This window comes from Leopardus geoffroyi, chromosome A2, assembly GCF_018350155.1.
Source record: "Leopardus geoffroyi isolate Oge1 chromosome A2, O.geoffroyi_Oge1_pat1.0, whole genome shotgun sequence".
In the NCBI taxonomy this organism is placed as follows: Eukaryota; Metazoa; Chordata; class Mammalia; order Carnivora; family Felidae; genus Leopardus; species Leopardus geoffroyi.
Window position 1 is genome coordinate 153,383,236 of NC_059331.1, and position 23,497 is coordinate 153,406,732.

Genomic DNA, 23,497 nt, shown 5'->3' on the forward strand with positions numbered 1-23,497 from the left:
GGAACTACTTAATGCCAAACTACCAATACTTAAACCAGGACGTAGAAACACTAACTTTCGGTGGGAACTTCAAGAACCAGCCAAGGATCCACTCCTTTCCCCAGACACACGGGAGATTCCTTTCTGGATCAGCGGCCTCATTTCCATCTTAAAATGATACCTGTTGGTCAGCTGGAGAACTGTTTTAAGGCTAATACAAAGTTGTGTTTCAAGCCTATATCTAAGCCTAATACAAAGTTGCCATTTTCCTAAGAGCCCTCCTGATATTTGGAGCCATTGGGAAGAACAAAAGACGCCTTCAGGTGTTTTTGTGAGAAGTCACTAGCCCGTAGCATGAATTATAGTGGACGGAAAATAAAGAACGCCAGCCCGACCTACTGCACTGCCTGTGTGTTTCCTTAAGGTGTGAGGGAAGTGGCCAAAAGAACTGATTAATTAGCACTGCCCCTTCCTGCTGAAACAGTGCTTCTCCTCCGTAGAGAGTTCCAGAAACGTGAGCGTATGTTAATATTTACACTTGTTGGCAAGGAAGCCTTCAAGGACTTAAGGAACTTTGGTTAGAACGGTGTACTACAAATGCCTACTAAGACTGAGGGTACTTTTTACTTCCAGCCAAACTTAAAAAGCTTGCCCTCTAAAAACCACTAGGTGGCAGGCAAACCATAGCTGATGAACCAGTGAGCTTTAATGGTGGCCAGAACGAACTTCGCTTCTCATGAAAAACCCGATGCTTTGCACACTCCCGGCTCCCCATGCATGTCACCCAATAAACACACCCAGTTTCGCAGGAGGCTTACTTTTTCTCCAAGCTGTCCATGTATTCTTTCTTCTTTCTCCTACTTTCCTGGGCAGAAATCTGAGATATAAGGGGAGAAAAAAGGATTCACTTCCTGCTATACCGATAAATCAATTATGTGTAAATGGAAGAGAGAGATCCGTTAGTGCAGACATCACCAGAGTCCTGCTCACTGTTGTAGCCACTCTTCATCTATTTAACCTGCTGGCTCATCTGTGAATCCCCTCTTCTGACCACCCTGGTTTCAACCAGCCCGTGTTCTCCCCAAACTAGGTCCGGAGTGGGAAGCATGGCGGGCCTGAACAGAACACGTGGGTCACAGACCATCTGTAGGGTCTTGGATAAATGATTTCAACGCCGTGAGCCTCAGCTGGCTCGGCTATAACACAGAAACCAAGAGGGTTGGGCTTGCTCATACATAACCCCTTACTGGTTTCGCACATGGACCAAGAGTCATAACCAAACTTTCTTTCTTCCTTTCTTTGCCTCCTCCCTCCTGCCCTGCTTGTGCCCTAGTCATGCCCCTGGGCGTCACCAGCCCCGATTTGCACTATAGGGGGCAGAGGGATAGGAGACTGCAGAATAGTGGACTGCAGAATTTTTTTAATCAAAAACCCAGTAACGAAAGAAAATAAACAAATACCCATAATGTATTTATGTTTAATATAAATTATATACATGCCTACGAGACCGAAATACTGTGCACATCATAAAACAGAAACTTGAAAGGCTGAGATAAAAAAAAAAAAAATTAATGAGAGTTCTAGTATCTTCCTCTCACCCCTGAATGGATCACCCAGGGCACCCAGGAGTCCACACACCCAGTTTCGGATCCACTGACCCAGAGGATGGGTGGAGGGGCTGGAAGAACACAGGGGTGAGTGGTGGCTGTGTTCCCGCTCCCCACCGAGGGGAAAGGCAAGGCTGAGTCTTGTCCCCCTCCATGGGACGGGCCCTCGGTGGCCACTGGGAAGAGGGGAGTAGGGGCATGCAGGCTCACTTCTGGTCACAGTCTCTGCTCATAGAAGCACTTAGATTTGGGGTGTCTGGGTGGCTCAGTCGCTTAATCTTCCCACTCTTGATTTTGGCTCATGCCGTGATCTCACGGTGTGTGGTTTGAGGGAGCGATTCTCTCTCCCTCTCTCTCTGCCTCCCCCCCCCCCCCAAATAAATAAATACACTTAAAAAAGAGGCAGCACTTAGATTTGAAGGGCTCACCTTGTTCTTGATTTTCCTCCGGATCTTCTTCAGAGCCTTCTCCTCTGATTTTGTTAGAGGCAATTTGGTGGGGATGGGATAGCCCTCGGCGATCAGGGTCCTCTTCTCCTCTTCTGTCAGGACGAGTGGGCCTGATCCTTGAAGTTTCTGTGAAGTTCAAGGGGGGGCGGGCAGAAGAGGGTCAAAGCACAACAGCTGAGCACGCTGAAGAAACACGCAAACGTCTGAGAGGAAAAGACGTCCGTGTGCTTCGGTGGAGAGACGAGCATTTGCAGTGGGGGCAAAGGTGCTGAACGCACCGTCGTGTGACCTGTGCAACCCAAGGATTACCACTCAAAGGAGACCACCCATCCGTTCCCAGAAAGTACCCCACTGGCGAAGACGTCAGAAGGAAAATTACAGGGTTCGTTTCTCACATCTCGCAAGATTTCGTGGCCTTGCGGTGATGGCGGATACACCTGGGGCTCTGTCTGTCAAAGAGTGTTGTTGTTCTCCTGAAAATGCAGTTTCTCAAGATGCTCTCCTTGCGCCGGGGGTCGCTTCCTGTCCCCTGCTGACAGCTAAGGGGCCAGAAACGCGCCCGCAGCCACATCCCGCGGAAGTCTCTGGCTTCAGTGGAGCCCCAGATCGTCCACCATCAGTGAAGATGAGGACTGTCGCTCATCTCATTTAGCCCCTAAGAGGATGATGTATTGCTAACTGGTCAAACGAGCTGAGTGCCGACTGCGTGTGAGCCCCACGTTCCATGTCATGGAACACTCAACACAAACTGGGTCTCTCAAGCAGGAGCTTGTGCTCGAGACTGAGACTGAATTGATCCAAGAAAGGGTGAGGGCGATTAAATGTTACGCTGTGATAGCAGCTCAAGGTGCACGCAAAACCCGGGGAGAAGATGCTTCTATGAGTTTGTGTGATGGGGAAAGCCTCCGGGTACAAGAGACTTGAATTGTGCCTTCTGAAAGGAAGGGGATGATTTACACAGAGAGGGGAGGGCATTCCAAGCAAAAGGCAGTATTTTGAAAAGTGATTGAGGATGCTATTCTGGAATGGATCAGAAGTTCTTGAAGCAGCAAAGGGTCAAGGCACCTAGTACAGAGTAGACATATTAGGGCCTGATACCAAGAGCTAACACAAGAAACACAACAGGCTCTGGGGGTGTGACCCCAGGAGGATTTCCTCCAAAAATGTGCAGACTGGATTGATTGGACGAGGGCAAACAGGTATACAGGATGAAAACCATTCTAGTTCCAAAGGGGTGAGGAGTTGACTTAGAGCTGGTAAAGACAGAGTGGGGAAAGTTAATTCCCCTATCCTTGGTAATGGTGAGAGAAACGAATGTGGCCACAGATCCAGAACTTTCTGGGACACACTGAATTTAAATTTTCAAAATTATGTTAATTGATAGATGGTTCTTACAGAATTTCGAATATCTCATCCCATTCAAATTTGCTCTGTGATATAAATTCAATGTGATATAAACTCCATAAGGTTGACTGTAAGTTTATAATTTTTCAGATTTCATAGACATCAGTGTGCTCTTCAGAATAGTAAAAAGTTAATACCTAGCCCTATTTTTATTGGGGAAAAGGTGCCCTTATATACTTTAGGGATGAATGATGAGTCACGCTTTCTAACCTGGGTCTCTGGAGTAAGAACTGTGCCACACAGGGGCGCCTGGTGTGTGTGCCACATAGTGGCTCAGTCTGTTGAGCCTCCGACTCTTGATTTTGGCTCAGGTCGTGATCTCACAGTTCATGGGTTCAAGCCCTGCGTCGGGCTCCATGCCAAGCATGGAGTCTGCTTGGGATTCTCTCTCCCTCTCTCTCTCTCTACCCCCCTCCCTCCCTCTCTCTTTCTGTCCCTCCCCAGCTCATGCACACACTTTCTCTCTCTCTCAAAACGAAAAAATAAACATTAAAAAAAGAGAGAGACTTGTACCGCACACAAAAAGCATTAAGCTCTGTTTTTGAGCTTTAGACGTCAACACGTTTGATCTCCGACAAACTTTTAAGTTCATCAAACATGGTTTATTTGAAAAATATGTTCTCTCGCAGGCCACAGGATCATCTAAAGTGATGGTAAATATCTGCGACATGATTTGGAGGAGGACGGCAACACCACGTTTTTCTCCCCTGTGCTTGTAGCTGCGTAAACTAAGCACATGAGCGGTAACTGGAGACGCACAGGGAGAGGAAGAGAATTTGTGTTAGCGTGGCCGGGTGACGGGCAGGTCTTCAGAAAGGGCTGTACGATGGTTATCGCCCTGTTTTAGCGAATTAAACCAACAACTTCCTTCCAAGAACAAAAATCAAGCGGCCTTCAAGGGCACCCCCTCCCAGTGAAGCTCCAAGTGACCGCGGGGGAAGCGTTCACGTCCAGAGACGCCGGAGTACTCACGTGAGGCGCTGTGAGGAGAGGAGAGCTGGACAGGGCGGAGGGGGCCCGGGCCGCGGCTCTGGCGGGGCTGTGGGTCTGGGGCAGGCCGAAGGGGTGCAGGCGGGGGTTGGGGCTCAGGCTGCCCTCCGAGTCACTGCTGTGGCTGCTGGGGGGCGTGGGAGGTAAGTGCAGGTGTTCCACGGAGGCTGAAGAAAAGAAAGCGATTGCATCCATCAGACGGCAAAGAAGCAGGACCTGGGGGTAGTTCCACGTCTGTACATCCATTCAGCCTGACTCGGGGCAGCTGGATTCTGCCCCGAGGCTGAGGATTCTGCAGGTGCTGATGTGGAAAGATCTCCAACATATACTGCTAGGGGGGAGGGGGGAGATCAAGCAGCCCTCCTTTTGTGTGAAAAAGGAGAGAAGGGGAGTACATCATATTTGCTTGTCTCTGCATCGAGAAACTGGAAAACATATAAGAAACTAATAAAATTATGACCTCGGCGGGGGGGCAGCGGGAAATTAGGGTAGACAGAGCGCTGGCATAACTTGTCACTGTATCACTTCCTATCATGTATATAGCTTGACGTGTAAACCACGTTAATGTATCAGGCACTTAAAAAAGAATCTTCAAAAAAAAAAATCAGCAAAACTTGGGGCCCCGGAGGGTTTCCAGTGGCTGCTTTGATTGATAAAAGCTCATGTTTCTGAAGGAATGTGCCAGGCAGGGCCAGCCATTCTTCCTTCAGAGAATTTGAAATCCATCCGCCGACAGACAGATAGGTGGGCGCTGGAAAATAAACGTGTGGTGGGGATCTTTCTGCCCCACAGTCCTCTAGCATCTGAAAGTCCACCCCTTGCCTCTCCTCAGGGAGTCACAGACACATTGGCTGCAGGAGCCTGGGAGCCTCGGTCGGTGTTATCACGCACACACCTGCAGGGCAGCAGCGAGGGGCTCCCGAGGGAACAATCCACTCTGAGTTCAACCTTTTTGACAAAGGAACTCTCCTTTTTCCGACCCGTGGACATTGTCACTATGCTGAAATCCCTTGAGAGCCAGCCACTGTTATCGAGCCGAGGGACATAACCCTGGGTAAGCCTTTCACCCCGTGCCCCCCCAAGGCCCCCAGGACAACAGAGCCCTTAGCACCTCGGCTGGGCCAGAGAACAGCTTGGGGCCGCGGAAAGGCCTTAGCCTCTTCTCTCCCATAACTAGAGACTGCCGAGGTGCTATCAGTGGGAAGGGCTTTCTGAGGCACAACTGACGTAAGAAAATCGATCCCACCCACAGCTGCCTTTGGAGGTGACAAGCAAGGACCAGGTGGCTCTCTCTCTGAAAACACCTGAGTATCCCAGGTAACAGGGAGTGTCCCTCTCCGCCACCCCTCCTGCCACCCTCCCTGCTCCTCGCGTCACGCATTTCTTTCTTCTCTTAGTCTCTATTTTTAAAATTTATTTTTAATTATTTATTTATCTTTTGGTAAATGTTTATTTATTTTTGAGAGAAAGAGCAGGGGTGTGAGCAGGGGAGGAGCAGAGAGAGACGGAGAGAAAGAGAGAGAGACAGAGTCCTACGCAGGATGCACACCATCAGCACTGAGCCCGTTGGGGAACTCGAACCCATGAACTGGGAGATCATGACCTGAGCCGAAGTTGGACGCTTAGCCAACTGAGCCACCCAGGCACCCCTCTCTCTCTGTAACTATGACCTTGTTTTTCTCTTTTTCTAACGTACCACCTTTCACTAGCTGCTTCCCTTTTTCTCTGCCAAAGTCTTGCCAAAGAGCTCCATGGGTTTTTAATGTCTATGGGCATTCTTAAAGCTAAAGAATATTCTTTTTTTTAAAAATTTTTTTCAATGTTTATTTATTTTTGAGAGAGACAAAGACAGAGCGTGAGCAGGGGTGGGGCGGGGGGGGGGGGGGAGACACAGAATTGAAAGCAGCTCCCTATGTGGGGTTTGAATTCACTGACCGCAAGATCATGACCTGAGCCGAAGTCGGATGTTTAACTGACTGAGCCACCCACGCGCCCCAAGCTAAGGAATGTTCTAAAGTAATCCATATATCTCTAATGCCAACACCCCTGCCAACAGTTCCAGGTGTCTGAAATGTGTGCCCACCTAGGAAGGAGTCCTGAGAGAGTTAACCAACGTGTCGGATGACTTAAACAAGGAGGCCATTAGACTGGGATGGCTTTAACGCTGTGGCCTAGGTGAGCAAACCTAAAGTCTGTGCTTGTAGATGCATCAAGGTTACCAAATTGAAACTTAAGGACAAGCAATTCACAAACAGCCAACCAGGCTTCAGACTACAGCCAATCAATAATTTCTTTACTTTGCTTCTGCAAATTATAAAAGTCTCTCCCTGAGCTCCCATTGGTGGAACTCTCCTAACCACTTCTGGTTGGGCACTGCCGATTTGAATACGTTTTTGTCCAAATAAACTCCTAAAATTTTTTAAATATGCCTCAGTTTATCTTTTAGCAATGTTAAAAAAAAAAATCCCCAAATCCAGGAGCAAAACCCATTAGGGGTTCCCACTGTCTGCCACCCTGTGCTGTTACATTCTGGAGAACTAGCCAAGTTCTCGTCCTTTTCACTTAAGCACAGTCCAAATTATTCTAATCCTTTTCTCCTTTGCAAGCAGAAGGTACCCCACACAAAAGGGAAACGGCATGACATGGAAAGTGAAGGAAACGTGAATCCCCTCTTTCTTACTTATTAAGAGCCACTGACCTGGCTATCGGGGCCCTGATATCAGATTTCTAAATATCATTTGAAATGCCGGTCTCAGATTACTTGCAAGGTCTGGGGACAGCAAGCTACTTTGCCTCGAAACTCCACTGCATACAAGGATATCGAATTTCCCTCTCTCTGTTTAATCTAGGATAATAAGGAAGGACTGCCTGCCACTTACTTTACTCTTGAAACCTTCCTCCTCCAGTGATCTCAGATTCTGAAGTCACTCCAGGATTCATTGTTATAGTGAGGACACTTTCTGAAGCATATTGCAACATAAACTAAAAGAGCAAGATGCATTTGCTAGCTTTTGTGAGAATGAAAAGAATTACTTTAGAACAGGATATAAAGCTGAAAGGTACTAATGGAAACACCCAGTGGAAAGAAACATTGTCTCTATAGGGATTCTAGTGGATATTACGAATTTTAAGAATGCAATCATTTCTTACTGACAATAAAGGCAAATGCCAACCCTGATTAAACTGTCGCAGATAAAACCCTGAGTTAGTCTCCAGTGCAATGAAATGCTGGTGCCTTTATGAGAAATGTTCACATGTAACACCCACACGTTAAGTACACACTGTAACACGGAGGCCTTTTCTATGGCAAATGCAGATAAGAATTTCTTATTTGTGGATCACACTAATGATCTGTCCTTCTAACTATGTGCCGAAGATATAAATAAGAAGGAAGAGGACGGCAGGTCCAAAGGCACAGATGGAAGAAACGCGGGACCCATGCAGGAGTAGCTCAATAAAAAAGGCAAAAAAGCTTCCTTCTACTCTATGACACTTGTGGGTCAGTGTTTGGAATTCCTCACTATGGGCTTCAGATGAGAACAAGACGGAGAAGTCAGAAAGAAACCGACACAGAGAAAGAAAAAGTGAAAAATATGACAACTTCAAGTCTGACCTTATTCTGTTCCAAATGGATGGCAAGACGCCCAGTGAGATGCAGGAACTAATTTAGAAATAGGGAAGAGGCTCTTTGCAACTATTGTCACTTAAAGTCAACATATATTTTTTATTAAAAAATGTTTTTAATTGTATTTATTTTGAGAGAGAGAGAGAGAGAGAGAGAGAGAGAGAAAGAGCAAGCAAGGTAGGGGCAGAGAGAAGGGGAAGAGAGAATCCCAAGCAGGCTCCATGCTGTCAGCACAGAGCCTGATGCAGGGCTTGAACCCATGAACCAATCATGACCTGAGCCGAAATCAAGAGTCGGACGTTTAACCTACTGAGCCACTCAGGTGCCCCTAAAGTCAACATTTGAAAACACTGAATGATCAGACAAATTGTGAATTCACTTTACAAAGGGTTTAAACTCGAGTTGTTGTAAACAGGCAAGGTGCCTTTGCAGATATTTGTTTATTTGCCTCTACTGATCACCGAGGCAGCACAGAGAATTGGGTTTGATTCACACACTCACACCCAAAAGGGCAGCAATTGCGTTGGTCATCAGCACCCCAAGTTCATAGCTGACTATAAAGGTTTTGAAAAAATACCCCCGCGAGGAGTGAAACTAAATGAAAAGATTCAGCATAAAAGATTCAAGCATATATACACAGGTAAAAGGTTCAAGTACAAACATATATGGGAAATTAAATTGTAGCTTTCCAAGTTTGTATTTAGAATCAATGTTTTATATATATATGTATATAAATATATACATATATATATAATATATATACATATATACACATATATAAATATATGTAAATATATTTTGTAAATATATTTGTAAATATATGTAAATATATATAAATATAAATATGTAAATATATATACATATATATTTAATGTTTATTTATTTCTGAGGCAGAAAGAGACAGAGCATGAGTGGGGGAGGGGCAGAGAGAACGGGAGACACAGAATCTGAAGCAGGCTCCAGGCTCTGAGCTGTCAGCACAGAGCCCGATGCGGGGCTCGAACTCACAAACTGTGAGATCATGACCTGAGCCGAAGTCGGTCGCTCAACCGACTGAGCCATCCAGGTGCCCCGAGGATCAGGGTTTTAAAGCACAGAGCTGTTTCGGAAACCAAGCTATGCCTGCGGTACAAATTAATCCCAGCACTTTCTCTCGCATTCCCTTTCTCTTTCGATTGTGCTCGGACGTCTAGTAGCCCCGAAGGGAGGCAGGGAGGGTAGACAGACCTTCTTTAGGAGAGAAGTTGAGGAACTGATCCACTTCATGAGGCTCCAGCTTAATCTTAGGAATAATGGTCTGGCAGGAGGAATCAACCTGAAGGGAGAATTTCAAACAGTTTTTAAAAACCGGCAACAACCTCGTAGGATCACCAGGGAAGCTAGCTATTTGTCAGCTGTGTGTCGCCCTCCAAGCAGCCCTGCTTCTCGGAGCTGGCGGCAACCTGGCTGAGCGCAGGCTCCTTCTTTGACAGGGAGGAGGCTTTGTTCTTAACCCTTCTCTCACTGCCAAATCTGGCACTACAGCTCACGGAACACTCAGAATTCCAAAATTAAAAAACCAGGGCGAATTCATCAATGCTTCCTTCTATCGTTTTTATGGTAACATAAAGGCATTTCATCATGCAACAGTCTGGAGAATTTGTAAAGGGCCACAGGCCTCCACCAGTTTGTCCTACGGCAGGAAGTGCATGAACCAAGCTGCATCCATTCCCCTCCAGGCTTCCTCATGGTTGACGACATCTAACCATGAAACAGTACGGAAAAGAGAAAAGGTCTCTGGCCCGTGAGTGGAGCAGGGCCATGACCCTGACCTTTCTTAGTTACATACTAAAACATCAACTGAACCAACATCTCGAGGAGCAGGGAGACTTGGACACGCTCTAGAAGCCCAGTGCAATGAACAGATCCAGGCAGCCAGTCAGAAAGGAATTCTAGAGGGCATTGTAGAGGTGTCCTGTTCACAGTCCCTCATCTTTTCCACGATGGGTTGTCAAGAACACTAAGAACAAATATGGCGCCTCTACTCTTCTGTGTGACCTCTTCCTGAACAGGTACAGGTAGATATTACACCTTGCTCAGAGGACATCTGACTTAAAGAACATCAGTGGAGTCACTGTTTATAACCCTTGGCTTTGAACTTTAGGAAAGGTAGGGCTGGCTTCCAACATCTGGAAGAAGATGTGTGAGCATGATTCTGGTCTATTACTAGATACCAGAAATATCTGGAGAGAAGGTAGAGCAAACTAAATTCTACTTCCTGTAGGCATGGAATTGAACCAGGAAGAAATTCCCAATTTTTTATGTTTTCCGTGGGTAATACGATAAACGTCGGTAGGTTGGAGATCCCTGAACTGGGTCAGGGCAACTCTGCATTGCACTAGGAAAGTAAATTGTTACACAGGAACCAACATTCCAGTTAGCCACCACATGCAAGCATGCATCATCATTTAACCCCTCTCTTTCCACTGGCTTAAAACTGAAGTGTTTTTTTTTTTTTAAACTATAGATATCCATCTATTTTTTTTTTTAAATTTTGTAACAGCAATCATCGGAAAAATGAAATCAGACTCGCTACCACTTTTTCTGAACAATGTCTTCAAAGGAAGTGGTATAACAAATGCCGACCCCAATAGGTATTGATATATACATACGTACATACGCAATTATATATCCTTAAGCATATACAGCCACTAGCTCTAAAAAGTTTAAATGCCTTATTGGAGAATGAGCGTCCGTATCTTTTGATCCAGTGTGTGTGTATAAAAGAAAATTGAGTATACCCCAGTATTCGGTTCCAGGAGGGGTTCCTCCTTTTCAAAAGGGGTGGAGATGGCCGTGATGGTCAGAGTGACAGAGGGAACAAGTCCCGGGGGCGGCTCCTCTGTAATCGGCTCTGTCTTGATGGTTGTGGATGGAAAGTCTGTAGACAGATACCATTTCTCACTTTCCACTTCATCTATGGGAAAAAGATAAGCACACGTATGAATTCGTCCAGGGTATCATACATAAGTTAAACAAACGACTACTGAGCTTGCTCCTCAAAACACAGTTCCAACAATAAAGGGCAGAATAGGAGGAAATAAAGTGAGGATGTGAGAGGGGAGAGAAATGGATAAAGAAATGAATGGCAAAGTAAGAATCTATACCTGCATTCGCTTGAGTGTAAGTTTGCCGAAATAAACGACAAGGATACACGGAAAAGAAAGACACCCACCTTCCTGGTCAGGGCAGCAAGGAGACTGGATGGATGGGGAACAAGATGGGAGGAAGAATCTCCACGTGTGATGTTTTACACTATTTGTTTTCTCAAACTAAGTGAATGTGTCATCTATTCAAAAATATAGAAGTACATTTAAAATTAAACGAATGGTTTGAAACCAGAGTCTCAGGAGAGACGACTGGGGACCACGGACAGGTGGGCTCTATTCTACTCTCAGTGGACAGTGATTTTTCCTTTCTTTTCTTCTCACTCCCTGTTTTTGTCCTTCTGTTTCCCTATGACCCCACTCATACCTTAAGCCCGACCTAGAATTCCAGAACTTTACTTAGCCCTCTGCAAAACTTCAGGGTTTATAATAAACATCTGCCTTTGCTGAAATGGATCAAATATCTAGAGAAAAGGGCTGGATCTTGGCTTGCTACTGGCTTTCATGGTTATCACAGGCCCGGGGATTGCAACAAAGCATTAAGAACAGACAGAAGCACCTTGTCCCTTAATGCCCATTCTTCTAGACACTTAACGTCCACCTATTTCTTACCAAATTACTTCAGCACTACTAACTGAGCACAGTCATGGAAAAGGAGGGAATAGTTAGGAAGAGAAAAGACAAGGAGATTGCAAACAGGTTCAGAACAAGAAAAAACAAGTCAGAGATTCCCAAAGTCAGCATTCCTTAGCTGATATAATTTTTATTAAAATGAGGCTAAAATGAAGCAAAGATACATTCCTTGCTTTATGAAAAGGTTTAAACACACACACACACACACACACACACACACACACACCACATGCTGAGTGAACCATTACTATACCAAAGAGCAAAGTCGTTCCCATTAGGAGTCAAGTTTTCTTAAGAGAAGGTACGCGAAAATCATTCAGAACTGGTAGAGGCGGGGAAAGAGCAGGCATAGAAGCAAAAACTAAAGGTTATAATTATTAAAACTGTATTTCATAAGCAACTTCCTTGAAACTCAAGAAAAAGTTAGATTCACATTTACAAAGGAAAATGATCTCCCCCTCCGCAATCCAATTTATAATTGACTTCATTGACTAGCTCAGCCCTGATTTATTTCCTGAGGCAAAGGAAAGATGGGCAAGACTTCTGTTGGTTGAAGACATTTTGCTTTTGGAACTAGTTCCATAAAGCTGTTGAGTGCGATGGTGTGATGGGAGAATTTCCATCATTCACAGGGTACGCACCACATCCTGGCTGAAGGGGGAGGGGCAGGAAACAAAGGGCCTTTTGATGGCGGCCAGAGGAGAGAGACCACACTGTACTTGACACAGAATTCTGCTGGCCAGATGGGCACCCGGCTCAATTTAGAGAAGCAACTGGATGAAGAGGCAAAAGAAGATTCTAATGCCTCTCCCAAAATGAGCTTAAGAACTAGAAACTTCTGTCACCAGCAAGGAAGACACACTCAGGACAGATTTGGGGAAGAGTTGGAGAGACAGAGTGCACAGATCACACTTTCTCTATTCAGGAATGGCATATGGCTGCCTTTGCTTTGTGAAGTCAACACTTACAGCCTGTCCACACTAAGCAGTATTTATCCCTGGCAGAGAGGCTGGAAGAGAGATAGTAAGATAAAATACAGCCTCAGTGTATGTTAAAATTAACAGTAAGGAGACATCCCTGAGAAAAGGTCGCACAGGGAATTGTAAGATAAGACCATACCCACCCCCATGCACTTACGACCACTATGTGATGAAGCGTAATTCACAAGGCAAAAAAAGAAAAGGCAAAAATAAAGACAAAACTATAAGACAAACTGAAGACAGGTAACACAATCGGTTCTTCCAGTGTAACTAAGCCATCCTCAAAGCACATGCATTCATAACATAGGTCAGGGTAGTTGATATTCTTTTTAAAATATTTTTATTTTATTTTATATTATTTTTGAGAGAGAGAGAGTGTGAGCAGGGGAGAGAGGCAGAGGGAGAAAGAGAATCTTAAGCAGGGTCCATACTCAGTGCAGAGTCTGATGCGGGGCTCAATCTCATGATCCTGGGATCATGACCTGAGCTGAAATCAAGAGTTGGACGCTCAACCGAATGAGCCATCCAGGCAACCCAAGAGAGTTGATATATTTTTTTAAATGTTTGTTTATTTATTTTGAGAGAGAGAGAGTGTGCACAAGTAGGGGAAGGCAGAGCGAGAGGGAAAGAGAGAATCCCAAGAAGGCTCTGCACAGAGCCCAACGTGGGGCTAGAACTCATGAAACGCGAGATCATGACCTGAGATGAAATCAAGAGTCGGACAGTCAGCCACCTGAGCCACCAAGGCACCCCACTTGATGTTGATATTTTTAATGCCCAGTGTCCTACACCCCTTTTTAAAAATTGTATCTATCTATCTATCTATCTATCATCTATCTATCTAAAATCATTGCTGTGTCAGGAAGAGAGACTGCAGGATGAACAATGATACTTGAACTAGGAAGCAAAACCTCCTCTCTCAAAGACACTCTTTCTTTTTTTTTTTTTTTATTTAAAAAAAAATTTTTTTTTTTCAACGTTTATTTATTTTTGTGACAGAGAGAGACAGAGCATGAACAGGGGAGGGGCAGAGAGAGAGGGAGACACAGAATCGGAAACAGGCTCCAGGCTCTGAGCCATCAGCCCAGAGCCCGACGCGGGGCTCGAACTCACGGACCGCAAGATCGTGACCTGGCTGAAGTCGGACGCTTAACCAACTGCGCCACCCAGGCGCCCCTCAAAGACACTCTTTCAAGTGAGAAGCCCAAGGAAGCTGCCTCTCTTCCCGCGAGCTTTGTTGAGGACAAAACACTGGTGTTGTCTTCATGCTTCCACTTCAATAAAGAAATTTATTATTCTTTTTTCCCCCAAAATTATTTATTTTTTAATATTACTTTTTAAAATTTACATCCAAATTAGTTAGCATATAGTGCAACTGAGATTTCAGGAGTAGATTCCTTAGTGCCTCTGACCCATTTAGCCCATGTGTGTATATATATATATATATATATATATATATATATATGTATACATGTATATATATGTGTGTGTGTGTATACACATACACACACAATGGAATATTACTTGGCAATCAAAAAGAATGAAATCTTGCCATTTGCAACCACATGGATGGAACTGGAGGGTATTATGCTAAGTGAAAGTAGTCAGAGAAAGACAAAAATCTTATGACTTCACTCATATGAGGACTTTAAGAGACAAAACAGATGAACGTAAGGGAAGGGAAGGGAAACAAAAACAATATAAAACTAGGGAGGGGAACAAAACAGAAGAGACTCATAAATATGGAGAACAAACTGAGGGTTACTGGAGGGGGTATATACACATATACATATACATATATATACACGTATACACATATATATACACATCATATATATACATATACATCATATATATATACACACACCATATATATATGTGTGTATGTGTATATATATATACATATATATATGTGTATATATATGTGTGTATATATATATATATATATATATATATGTATATATATATATATATACACACACACACACACACACACACACACCACATCTTCTTTATCCATTCATCCATCGATGAACATTTGGGCTCTTTCCGTACTTTGGCTATTGTTGATAGTGCTGCTATAAACATGGGAGTGAATGTGTCCCTTCGAAACAGCACACCTGTATCCCGTGGATAAATGCCTAGTAGTGCAATTGCTGGGTCCTAGGGTAGTTCTATTTTTAGTTTTTTGAGGAACCTCCATACTGTTTTCCAGAGTGGCTGCACCAGCTTGCATTCCCACCAACAATGCAGAAGAGATCCTCTCTCCGCATCCTCACCGACATCTGTTGTTGCCTGAGTTGTTAATGTTAGTCATTCTGACAGGTGTGAGGTGGTATCTCTCATTGTGGTTTTGATTTGTATTTCCCTGATGATGAGTGATGCTGAGCATTTTTTCATGTGTCGGTTGGCCATCTGGATGTCGTCTTTGGAGAAGTGTCTATTCATGTCTTTTGCCCATTTCTTCACTGGATTATTTGTTTTTTGAGTTTTATTTGTTAAGTTTGATAAGTTCTTTATAGACTTTGGATACTAACCCTTTATCTGATATGTCGTCTGCAAATATCTTCTCCCGTTCTGTCGGTTACCTTTTAGTTTTGCTGATTGTTTCCTTCACTGTGCAGAAGCTTTTTATTTTGATGAGGTTCCAATAGCTCATTTTTGCTTTTTTTTCCCTTGCCTCTGGAGATGTGTTGAGTAAGAAGTTGCTGCGGCCAAGATCAAAGAGGTTTTTGCCTGCTTTCTCCTCGAGGATTTTGATGTCTTCCTGTCTTACATTGAGGTCTTTCATCCATTTTGAGTTTATTTTTGTGTATGGTGTAAGAAAGTGGTCCAGGTTCATTCTCCTGCATGTCGCTGTCCAGTTTTCCCAGCACCACTTGCTGAAAAGACTGTCTTTATTTCATTGGATATTCTTTCTTGCTTTGTCAAAGATTAGTTGGCCATATGTTTGTGGGTCCATTTCTGGGTTCTCTATTCTGTCCCACTGATCTGAATGTCTGTTCTTGTGCCAGTACCATACTGTCTTGATGATTACAGCTTTGTAGTATAGCTTGAAGTCCGGGATTGTGATACCTCCTGCTTTGGTTTTCTTTTTCAAGATTCCAATAGCTTTGGCTATTTGGGGTCTTTTGTGGTTCATACAAATTTTAGGATTATTTGTTCTAGCTCTGTGAAGAATGCTGGTGTTATTTTGATAGGGATTGCATTGAATATGTAGGTTGCTTTGGGTAGTATTGACAAGAAATTTCTTATTCTAACTTACAGATGGTTTTTGAGTTGGAAAGAAGTTTAAGGCCATCAAGCTCAGATACATCATTTTATAATGAGGAAACTGACACACAGGTCTAGATCACACAGCAAATCAGTGGCAGAACCCAGTCTCTGCACTCCCGACCTGGAGTCTTTCCATTAAAGAAACAACTAAAAATGTAAATAAAGTCCTGTGCACAGATCTGATTATTGTAGCATTATTTATAATTACAGAACACTGAAAATAACCAAAACAGTAAAGAACAAGGGCAAGGTGAACGAATTATGATGCAACTATACGTGGAACATTTATGTGGCCAGTAATATTACACATATAAACTTTTTAATGACAAGGCAAAGAAAGACTTATTATAGAATATTTTTAAAAATCTGTATATAAATTTATATACTATTAATGAAGAAAGTGACAGAAAAAAAAAAAGACTGAAAGGAAATGTGTCAAAATAGTAAAATTCTCTCTGGAGAATAATTCAGAACGTGAATGGATGTTTTATTTCTTTAGATTATATACTATTTCTAAATTTTCTGTACTGGAATATCCTGTGCCTGGATAATCATGCATTGACATGGCCTGTTTCTACATGTTCAGCTTTATGCCTTGCGATGATAACTATTAGATAGAAGCCCAAGCGGCTCAAGGGGCCTATTCAGAGTCCCTTGACTCAACAAGGGTCAAAGAGTGCTTTCATATATGTTATAAATTGCATAATTGGCTTCAACTCTTCACTCACCCCTCCACTGCCATGTAATTTTGCAGTACCTTCCCACTGTGGCTAATCCCCACCTTGGACTGGCCATATGACTTGCTTTGGCCAAAGGGATGTTAACTTCCTAATGTGAGTAGAGTCTTGAAATGCACTTGCACAACTGTATTTACACAATTGTACTACTGCCATCTTAATGAAAAGGATGTGCCAGAACGATCTACTGACCCCAGAAGAAGGGGGGCAGACACGTGAAACAGAGTTTGCCCCCCCAAATGAGACTGACCAAGATCAGCCAACACTCAGCCCTAAATATGTGAGTGAACCTGGCTGAAACTAGCAAAATCACTCAACTGTCCCCCACCCAAAGTACCCAGCCTCCAGCCAAGGCATGGACATATGAGCTACAATAAGTGACTGTTGTTAAAGCTAATGGTTCTTGTTATGCAGCAGTATAGCTGGCTGATACGATATAGCTGAATGTATATGCAAGAAATTAAATCCATTATATCAGAACCTATTGCAACAAAATAGCTGCACCTACTTGCCATAATAATTCCTCTTAACCATCACTTGTGACCATATCAATACGTTTGTAGATTGATTAGATCTACCGGTTACATCATAACCGGCTTCATATGAAGCCATCATAAATGGCTTCATATGAAGAAAGTCAGCCAGTAAGAAGTTTGGTGAGAATAGCAGTCCAGTGGTAGTCGACATCAGAGAAAAGAGTTTTCATCCTAAACTACCAAGTTTGGGCTTATACTCTGTTCCTCATCGGAAATAAATATCAAATCAGAGAAAACAAAATGACAAATATAACCTATGAGGTAGAAGGTTAAAAAGGATAGAGTGAAAGGGTGTGAATAGAACATGTATTACAATTTTCCACATTACCTTATTTTTATGGTTTTATTTTCGAGTCAAAAAGATCAGTAGAGACACCATGGCTTAGAACTGGAATTATCCTTAGATGTTTGAATTATTGGCTAAACTACAAAAACAAAAGTCAGTACACTTGACACCCTTTAATTTCTAAAACCTGAAGCTCAGATATTGAGGGAAAATTTTTCTTTCCTAAATGGTGTTTACATGCCTTTTAAGTTTCATTTCACAAGGAAAAATCACCCAATAAGGTCAGTAGTGCCTACTGTGGGGAATAAGACCAATAGCCCCCATATCATCTGACTTTATTTAAATAGCTTCCTGTCAAAGGTCAAACTCAACTGGCATGATTCCTCAGCATCACCACTTAGCTATCAGCCAGAAAATAAAAATAAGCCACTGTCTGCTGGTGGTGAGCAAGTCCTTCCCATCCAAGGACAAAACGGAACTGCCATGGGAAATGGGGCCAGACTCTATGAGTACCCACAGCAGGGTGCACGGAGGGGCCAGAAAAGACACTACATCAGAGCCAACACAGAGGCAACACTACAATGTACATCCTCAATCACTTCCATATATACTGCAGAAATTACAGTATTGATTAGATGTTGATTCCTTGGGAAGGGGGAGAAAAAAGACATACACATATGTATATATAATACGTACGCATATATATTCTTAAAAAGAGAAATCACGTGGGGCAAATCCCACTTATATGATACATGCACATATATATCCATTTGCTATTGCTATGACATGACTAACGTTGAAAAGGAAATTTTTGTAAATTAAAGTACACCTCATCTAAATCTTTCGGCATTTGATAACCGTGCTTGCTCCAAAATTTTTCAAAGGAGCTGGCAAATCTTGACTGCTTTTTGATGTAAAAATCTCTTAAAGGAGAAAATGCTAAGGCTGGGTTCTGGAGGCTGGGAGAAAGGCAAGAATTGAGTCAAGTGTGTCAGAATCATGTTAATGGTTGTTTATTTTTGAGAAAGACCCAGAGCGTGAGTGGGAGAGGGGCAGAGAGAGAGAGAGAGAGAGATAGAGAGAGAGAGGGAGACACAGAATTGGAAGCAGGCTCCAGGCTCTAAGCTGTCAGCACAGAGCCCGACACGGGGCTGGAACTCATGACGGTGAGATCATGACTTGAGCCGAAGTCGGACGCTTAACTGAATGAGCCACCCAGGTGCCTTCAGAATCACGTTAAACTATACAGCCCGCCACATGTTTGAATGAAAGTTGGTGGCCTGTCTGCCCACGGTCCCCTCCGTGACAGCCTTAACCCTGAAATAACCATCAGTCATGAGTGACATGGTGAGGTGTTGAAAAGAGTAAAAATAGCAAACACTTAACTGTGGGTGTTTACTATATGCTACGTATTGTTGTAAGAGCTTTACATATGTTAATCCGAAGAGTAACCAGGTAAGGCATGCGCTACTTACTACTACCCACATTTTATAGACAAGGAAGCTAAGGGATCAAATAACTCACCTAAAGTTACCCAGCAGGTGTGCATCAGACCTGGGATTCACAGGCTGTTCTCCTTGCCACTCTAGGATATTGCTTTACAACAGATCAATGATTAAATGGGTCTCTAGCCAAAAGTGATTATTATTCCCTTAACGTGTTTTGAGCCCATAATTAGCTACTGCAAAAGGTGCAACACTGGTTCTTGCTATATTCTCACCTGGGTTTATATAAAATTTGAATCCAGTGTTCCTGAGGTAAAGATTCCCAGTTTAAGACCAATGAACAATAGCCAAAACGTGCCAGGCACTGTTCTAAATGTTTTCATGTATTAGAAGGACCTCTGTGGGGTGCCTGGACGCCTTAGTTGGTTGAGGGTTGGACTTCGGCTCAGGTCATGATCTCACAGTTCGCAAGTTTGAGCCCCGCATCGGGCTCTGTGCCAACACCTCGGAGCCTTGAGCCTGCTTTGGATTCTGTGTCTCCTTCTCTCTGCCTCTCCCCTGCTCATGCTCTCTCTCTCTCTGTCTCTGTCTCTGTCTCTGTCTCTTCTCTCTCTGTCTCTCAAAAATAGTAAATAAATATTAAAAAAAAATTTAAAGGTTGCGGGGGGCATCATTATCCTCCTTGCCTGTTAGACAAAGAAAGTAAAGGCAATACCCCAAAAAGGTGACGAATAGCCAAAGGACATATACCATGAACTCAGGCATCAGACTCAGAGAGAGCAGCCCCACCACCTCTGAGTCTCCAGCCCACCCACATCAGAGGACCCAGTTACTTTCTGTGGGGAGATGAGCGACAAGTCTTCCTTTTCTACCCTTGAATCTACACCCTCTATGATGGTGGCTCTGACTGACTGACGCTCTTGTTTGTAGCTCAAAGTAAATGTGATAAAGATACAGCTGTTCGTGGTCTTTCTGTGACTTTCAGGTCTCACCTCCTCGGAGCATTTTAACATCAAGATATCTGCAACACCGCCGACTGGAAACCCAAGTCACCTATGACTCCTCTCTCCCCTCTACTCCACCTACTGGACCGTGTGTCAATCCTGCTCTGGGCTTCATCTAATTATTTCAAAATCCATGATTTCTTTGCCATACATGTTATATGCCTTTCCTTCTCCCCCTGCATTAATGATCCACGTCTAGGCCCGCTGTCCGTGCTCTGGCATCATCAGCCATGAGACATTAGTTTCTTCTTCAAGCCTTCCCCCAAACACCACCCCACTTTCCTAAATATCTGTTTCTCCCCAAACCCCGAGTCTTGGCTTCCACCAGGCTTCCCATTTACCGGCAGCACTGTTCATCTTTAGCTCGCAGACTATTGTTTTCATTCCCACCTGTGAAAACAGCGCTGTAAATTTAGGGTATCCGTACTAAGCCGGCTTACCTAGCCATCCTTCGCCTCTGCTAGCACTAAAAGCCCAGCTGGCTTAATCGGAAGGAAGATAATTATTATTTATGTTCCTAGTCCCAGCCCCTGTAGAACCTGGAACGGCCACAGTTGCAATCCCTTATTCCACCCAAAATAAAGTTACCTTGGCTTGTGTGTGGTGTAAATATTGTATTAGATCACTCCTATACTAGTGTATTTTATGCTGAATCTGTTGATATTTTACGTAGGTTCTAATTTTGTTCCTCTATCGTCTGGAAGGGTAGTGCCCTTGTCTAGCTCGCCCTGAACAGCTTTACTCCGGCTCTACTAAGCTTCCTCTTCAGGAAGAAGACTGAAATTAAAGAACAAAGCAAATGAATACATAGCTTCCCGAGTTAATTACAAAGGAACATGACTAAAATAGAATAACTCGTGAAGATACCTTCCATGTGGTGAGGCACAGGACTTGGTCATTCAAATATAAGCTTTTTTCCCTCAATCCCCATATAGAAATATCCACAGACATTTTACTTGGATGTTTCTGCTTATCTTTTTATAACCTTCTCTCTCTCTCTCTCTCTCTCTCTCTCTCTCTCTGTTTTTGTAGAACAGAAAACTCTGCCTGGCATCTGGTTAACAGCCTTAATCATGGGGAGAAATGAATGAGCTGGGGGCAGAATATCTTTCTGGTGGTTTTGAAGGCCGAGCCCACACTCTGACGTCTGGATCCTGTGGTTGCTGAGGCCACATGAGTTTTTTAGCTCTAGTGTTTCAGAGAAAGAAGTCTACAGTCATATTCAGTCCTGAAGATACATGACTCCTATGTAATCTTAGACCAGTGTTTCTCAACCTCTCTTTGCGGGGGGCGGGGGGGGATGGGGAGGGGGAGAAGGGGTGCTGCGAGGGTGGCAGTCACAGACTCTTGAGGATCTAAAAAAAAGTTATAGATGTTCTCAGCAGAAAAAAATGACAAATGTGGACAGCCCAAAATGTTGTATATCATTTTAAGGGTCTACAGTCCATCCAGGTCCATGAAAAGTTAAGAGGATAAGAGCACCTAATATGCCCTATGTCACTGGTCTGGGGTTTAAGGAGGGAGAGTGGGGGAGAAGAAACAGCAGGAGAGAACAAGGAAGGACAAAGGAAAAGAAAGAAGTGGGAGAGAGAGGAAGAGAGGATAAAGACAGAGGAAAAGACAGAGGAAAATCCTAATAAAGTAGGAGACGGTCTACTCCAATTGTTTATCATCTTCTTTTAGGCTTAGCAGCAACTACAGAGGAATTCCACTTAATCTAAGTAAAATTGGACAAGGAGATCTGAATCACTGGCTTTCCCAGGTATAATGAAACAACTGGCTATCCATCACTAGGAACAAGGACTCCTACTTTTGCTTAAGCTGTTTTCCCAAAGCGAGAGAAAAAGAATATTAAATTTAATGTGAACAGCAATTTTTAAATGCCCACTTCTTACACACTTCCTAAAGAACTACCACCCTTTTCCAACAGGAAGGGGCTCTGTTGGGCAGAACACGTGCTGCAAGAAGGATCCTTGGGGCTGATCCTCCCTCAAGGTGGATGCAAACGGGGTTTCAAATGAATAAAATAATTCTGTTCCCAAACATCTGTCTGTCTACACCAAACTCAGAAAAATATTGGATGCTAAGATGTAGACAAAGCTTTCCGGGGAAAGTGCCCCATCTACTCATGTATGCTAAATTTGATTTCACACCGCCCAAATGGTTACCCTCCTTGTTCATTACCCCCTACTTGTACAAGTGCTTTTGCTGGCATAGGAAGGTGGTTTTAACTCCGAGAAATCCCGATATTTGAACATGAATGGTGGATCAGAAACCCTTTGCAAGCTATATCTGACCCACTACACCTGTTCTCGGCAAATTACTAGCAAAGCCTATAGCAGCACAGGATCTATACATAGAAGGCACGAGGTGAGGGAACTGAATGGAGTGTGCTTTGGTCTAATGATAAGAAAGCCTTCCCAGAAGAGATTCACTGCTTCGTTTTCCCTAACACTCAACTATTAGCACTGATGGCACCCCTGAGTTCCCCTGGGTTGCATTTATATTGATTGCAATTAAAATACAAAGAAATCGTTTCATCATGGAAGAGAAAGAGACGGCACCTTTGGAAACGTATTTATTTGCAACCATTTCACTAGAGACCTTGTTTTAGAAGAATCAATGTCCCAGCCCTCGGGCCTCCGTCTGCTTCCCTCCAGCCACTGTTCCAACTCTACTCAATGCTTCAAGGCCCAAATAAACTCTGTCTCATTCATGGCACATTTCCTATGATCTTCTCTGGGTGTGCCCTCTCCGCTCTGAACTTCTACAGTTTAATTTCCTATTGGGACATTTCCATTCTGCCTGGTCAAGTATTGGGGTACATGGCATTTTCACTAGAGTCTGAGCTACTTGTAGGCGGGATCTAAGTTTCACTATTGCGTATTGCAATTATCGAGGACAGTGTCTGACCCACAGCGGGTGTTCCGCAAACATACGTGGAATTGAAGGGGCAAGTGGGTCCGCCTAGATTATTTAGGCCTTCTCTAATCTGCATGTTCTAGAACAGCAAGGTTGCAGAATGGCTGACCACTCCACAATTATATAATCATCTAAATATAATACAAGGTGGCCCTATTGTTATCACTCCAGCCACACAGCCTCTGCACTTGATGTTTCCTCTGCCTAGAAGCATCTTCCTGAGACAGCTAGTTCTTTTCCTCATCTGCTGACCTTTACTCAAACTTTACCTTCAAAGATGGTCATTCTTGGTCTATCCTGTTTCGGATTTCAATTCCTCATCCCCCGTTATGGTGGGAATGCTTGTGTCCCCCCAAATTCTCATGTTGAAATCCTAATGCCCAATGTGATGTTATCAGGAGAGGGGCCTTTGGGAAGTGCTTATGTCATATGAGGGTGGAGTCCTCATGAATGGAAACAGGGCCCTTATTAATAAGAG

The 23,497-nt window shown here is 43.6% G+C and overlaps 1 protein-coding gene across 3 annotated transcripts in view; it reads right to left on the reverse strand.

Annotated features, from left to right (window-relative positions):
- Positions 1-23,497, reverse strand: part of CREB3L2 (cAMP responsive element binding protein 3 like 2) — a 120,244-nt gene that overhangs the window by 22,276 nt on the left and 74,471 nt on the right. For 2 of the 3 annotated variants that reach the window (XM_045495804.1, XM_045495805.1), the window contains exons 3-7: positions 10,835-11,010; positions 9,282-9,369; positions 4,412-4,596; positions 2,015-2,161; positions 798-856 (exon numbers count right to left, since the gene is read on the reverse strand). In XM_045495804.1, coding sequence (XP_045351760.1) covers positions 798-856; positions 2,015-2,161; positions 4,412-4,596; positions 9,282-9,369; positions 10,835-11,010 — 655 coding nt within the window. The remainder of the gene's footprint in view (positions 1-797; positions 857-2,014; positions 2,162-4,411; positions 4,597-9,281; positions 9,370-10,834; positions 11,011-23,497) is intronic. The other variant, XM_045495807.1, reaches the window with a different exon arrangement.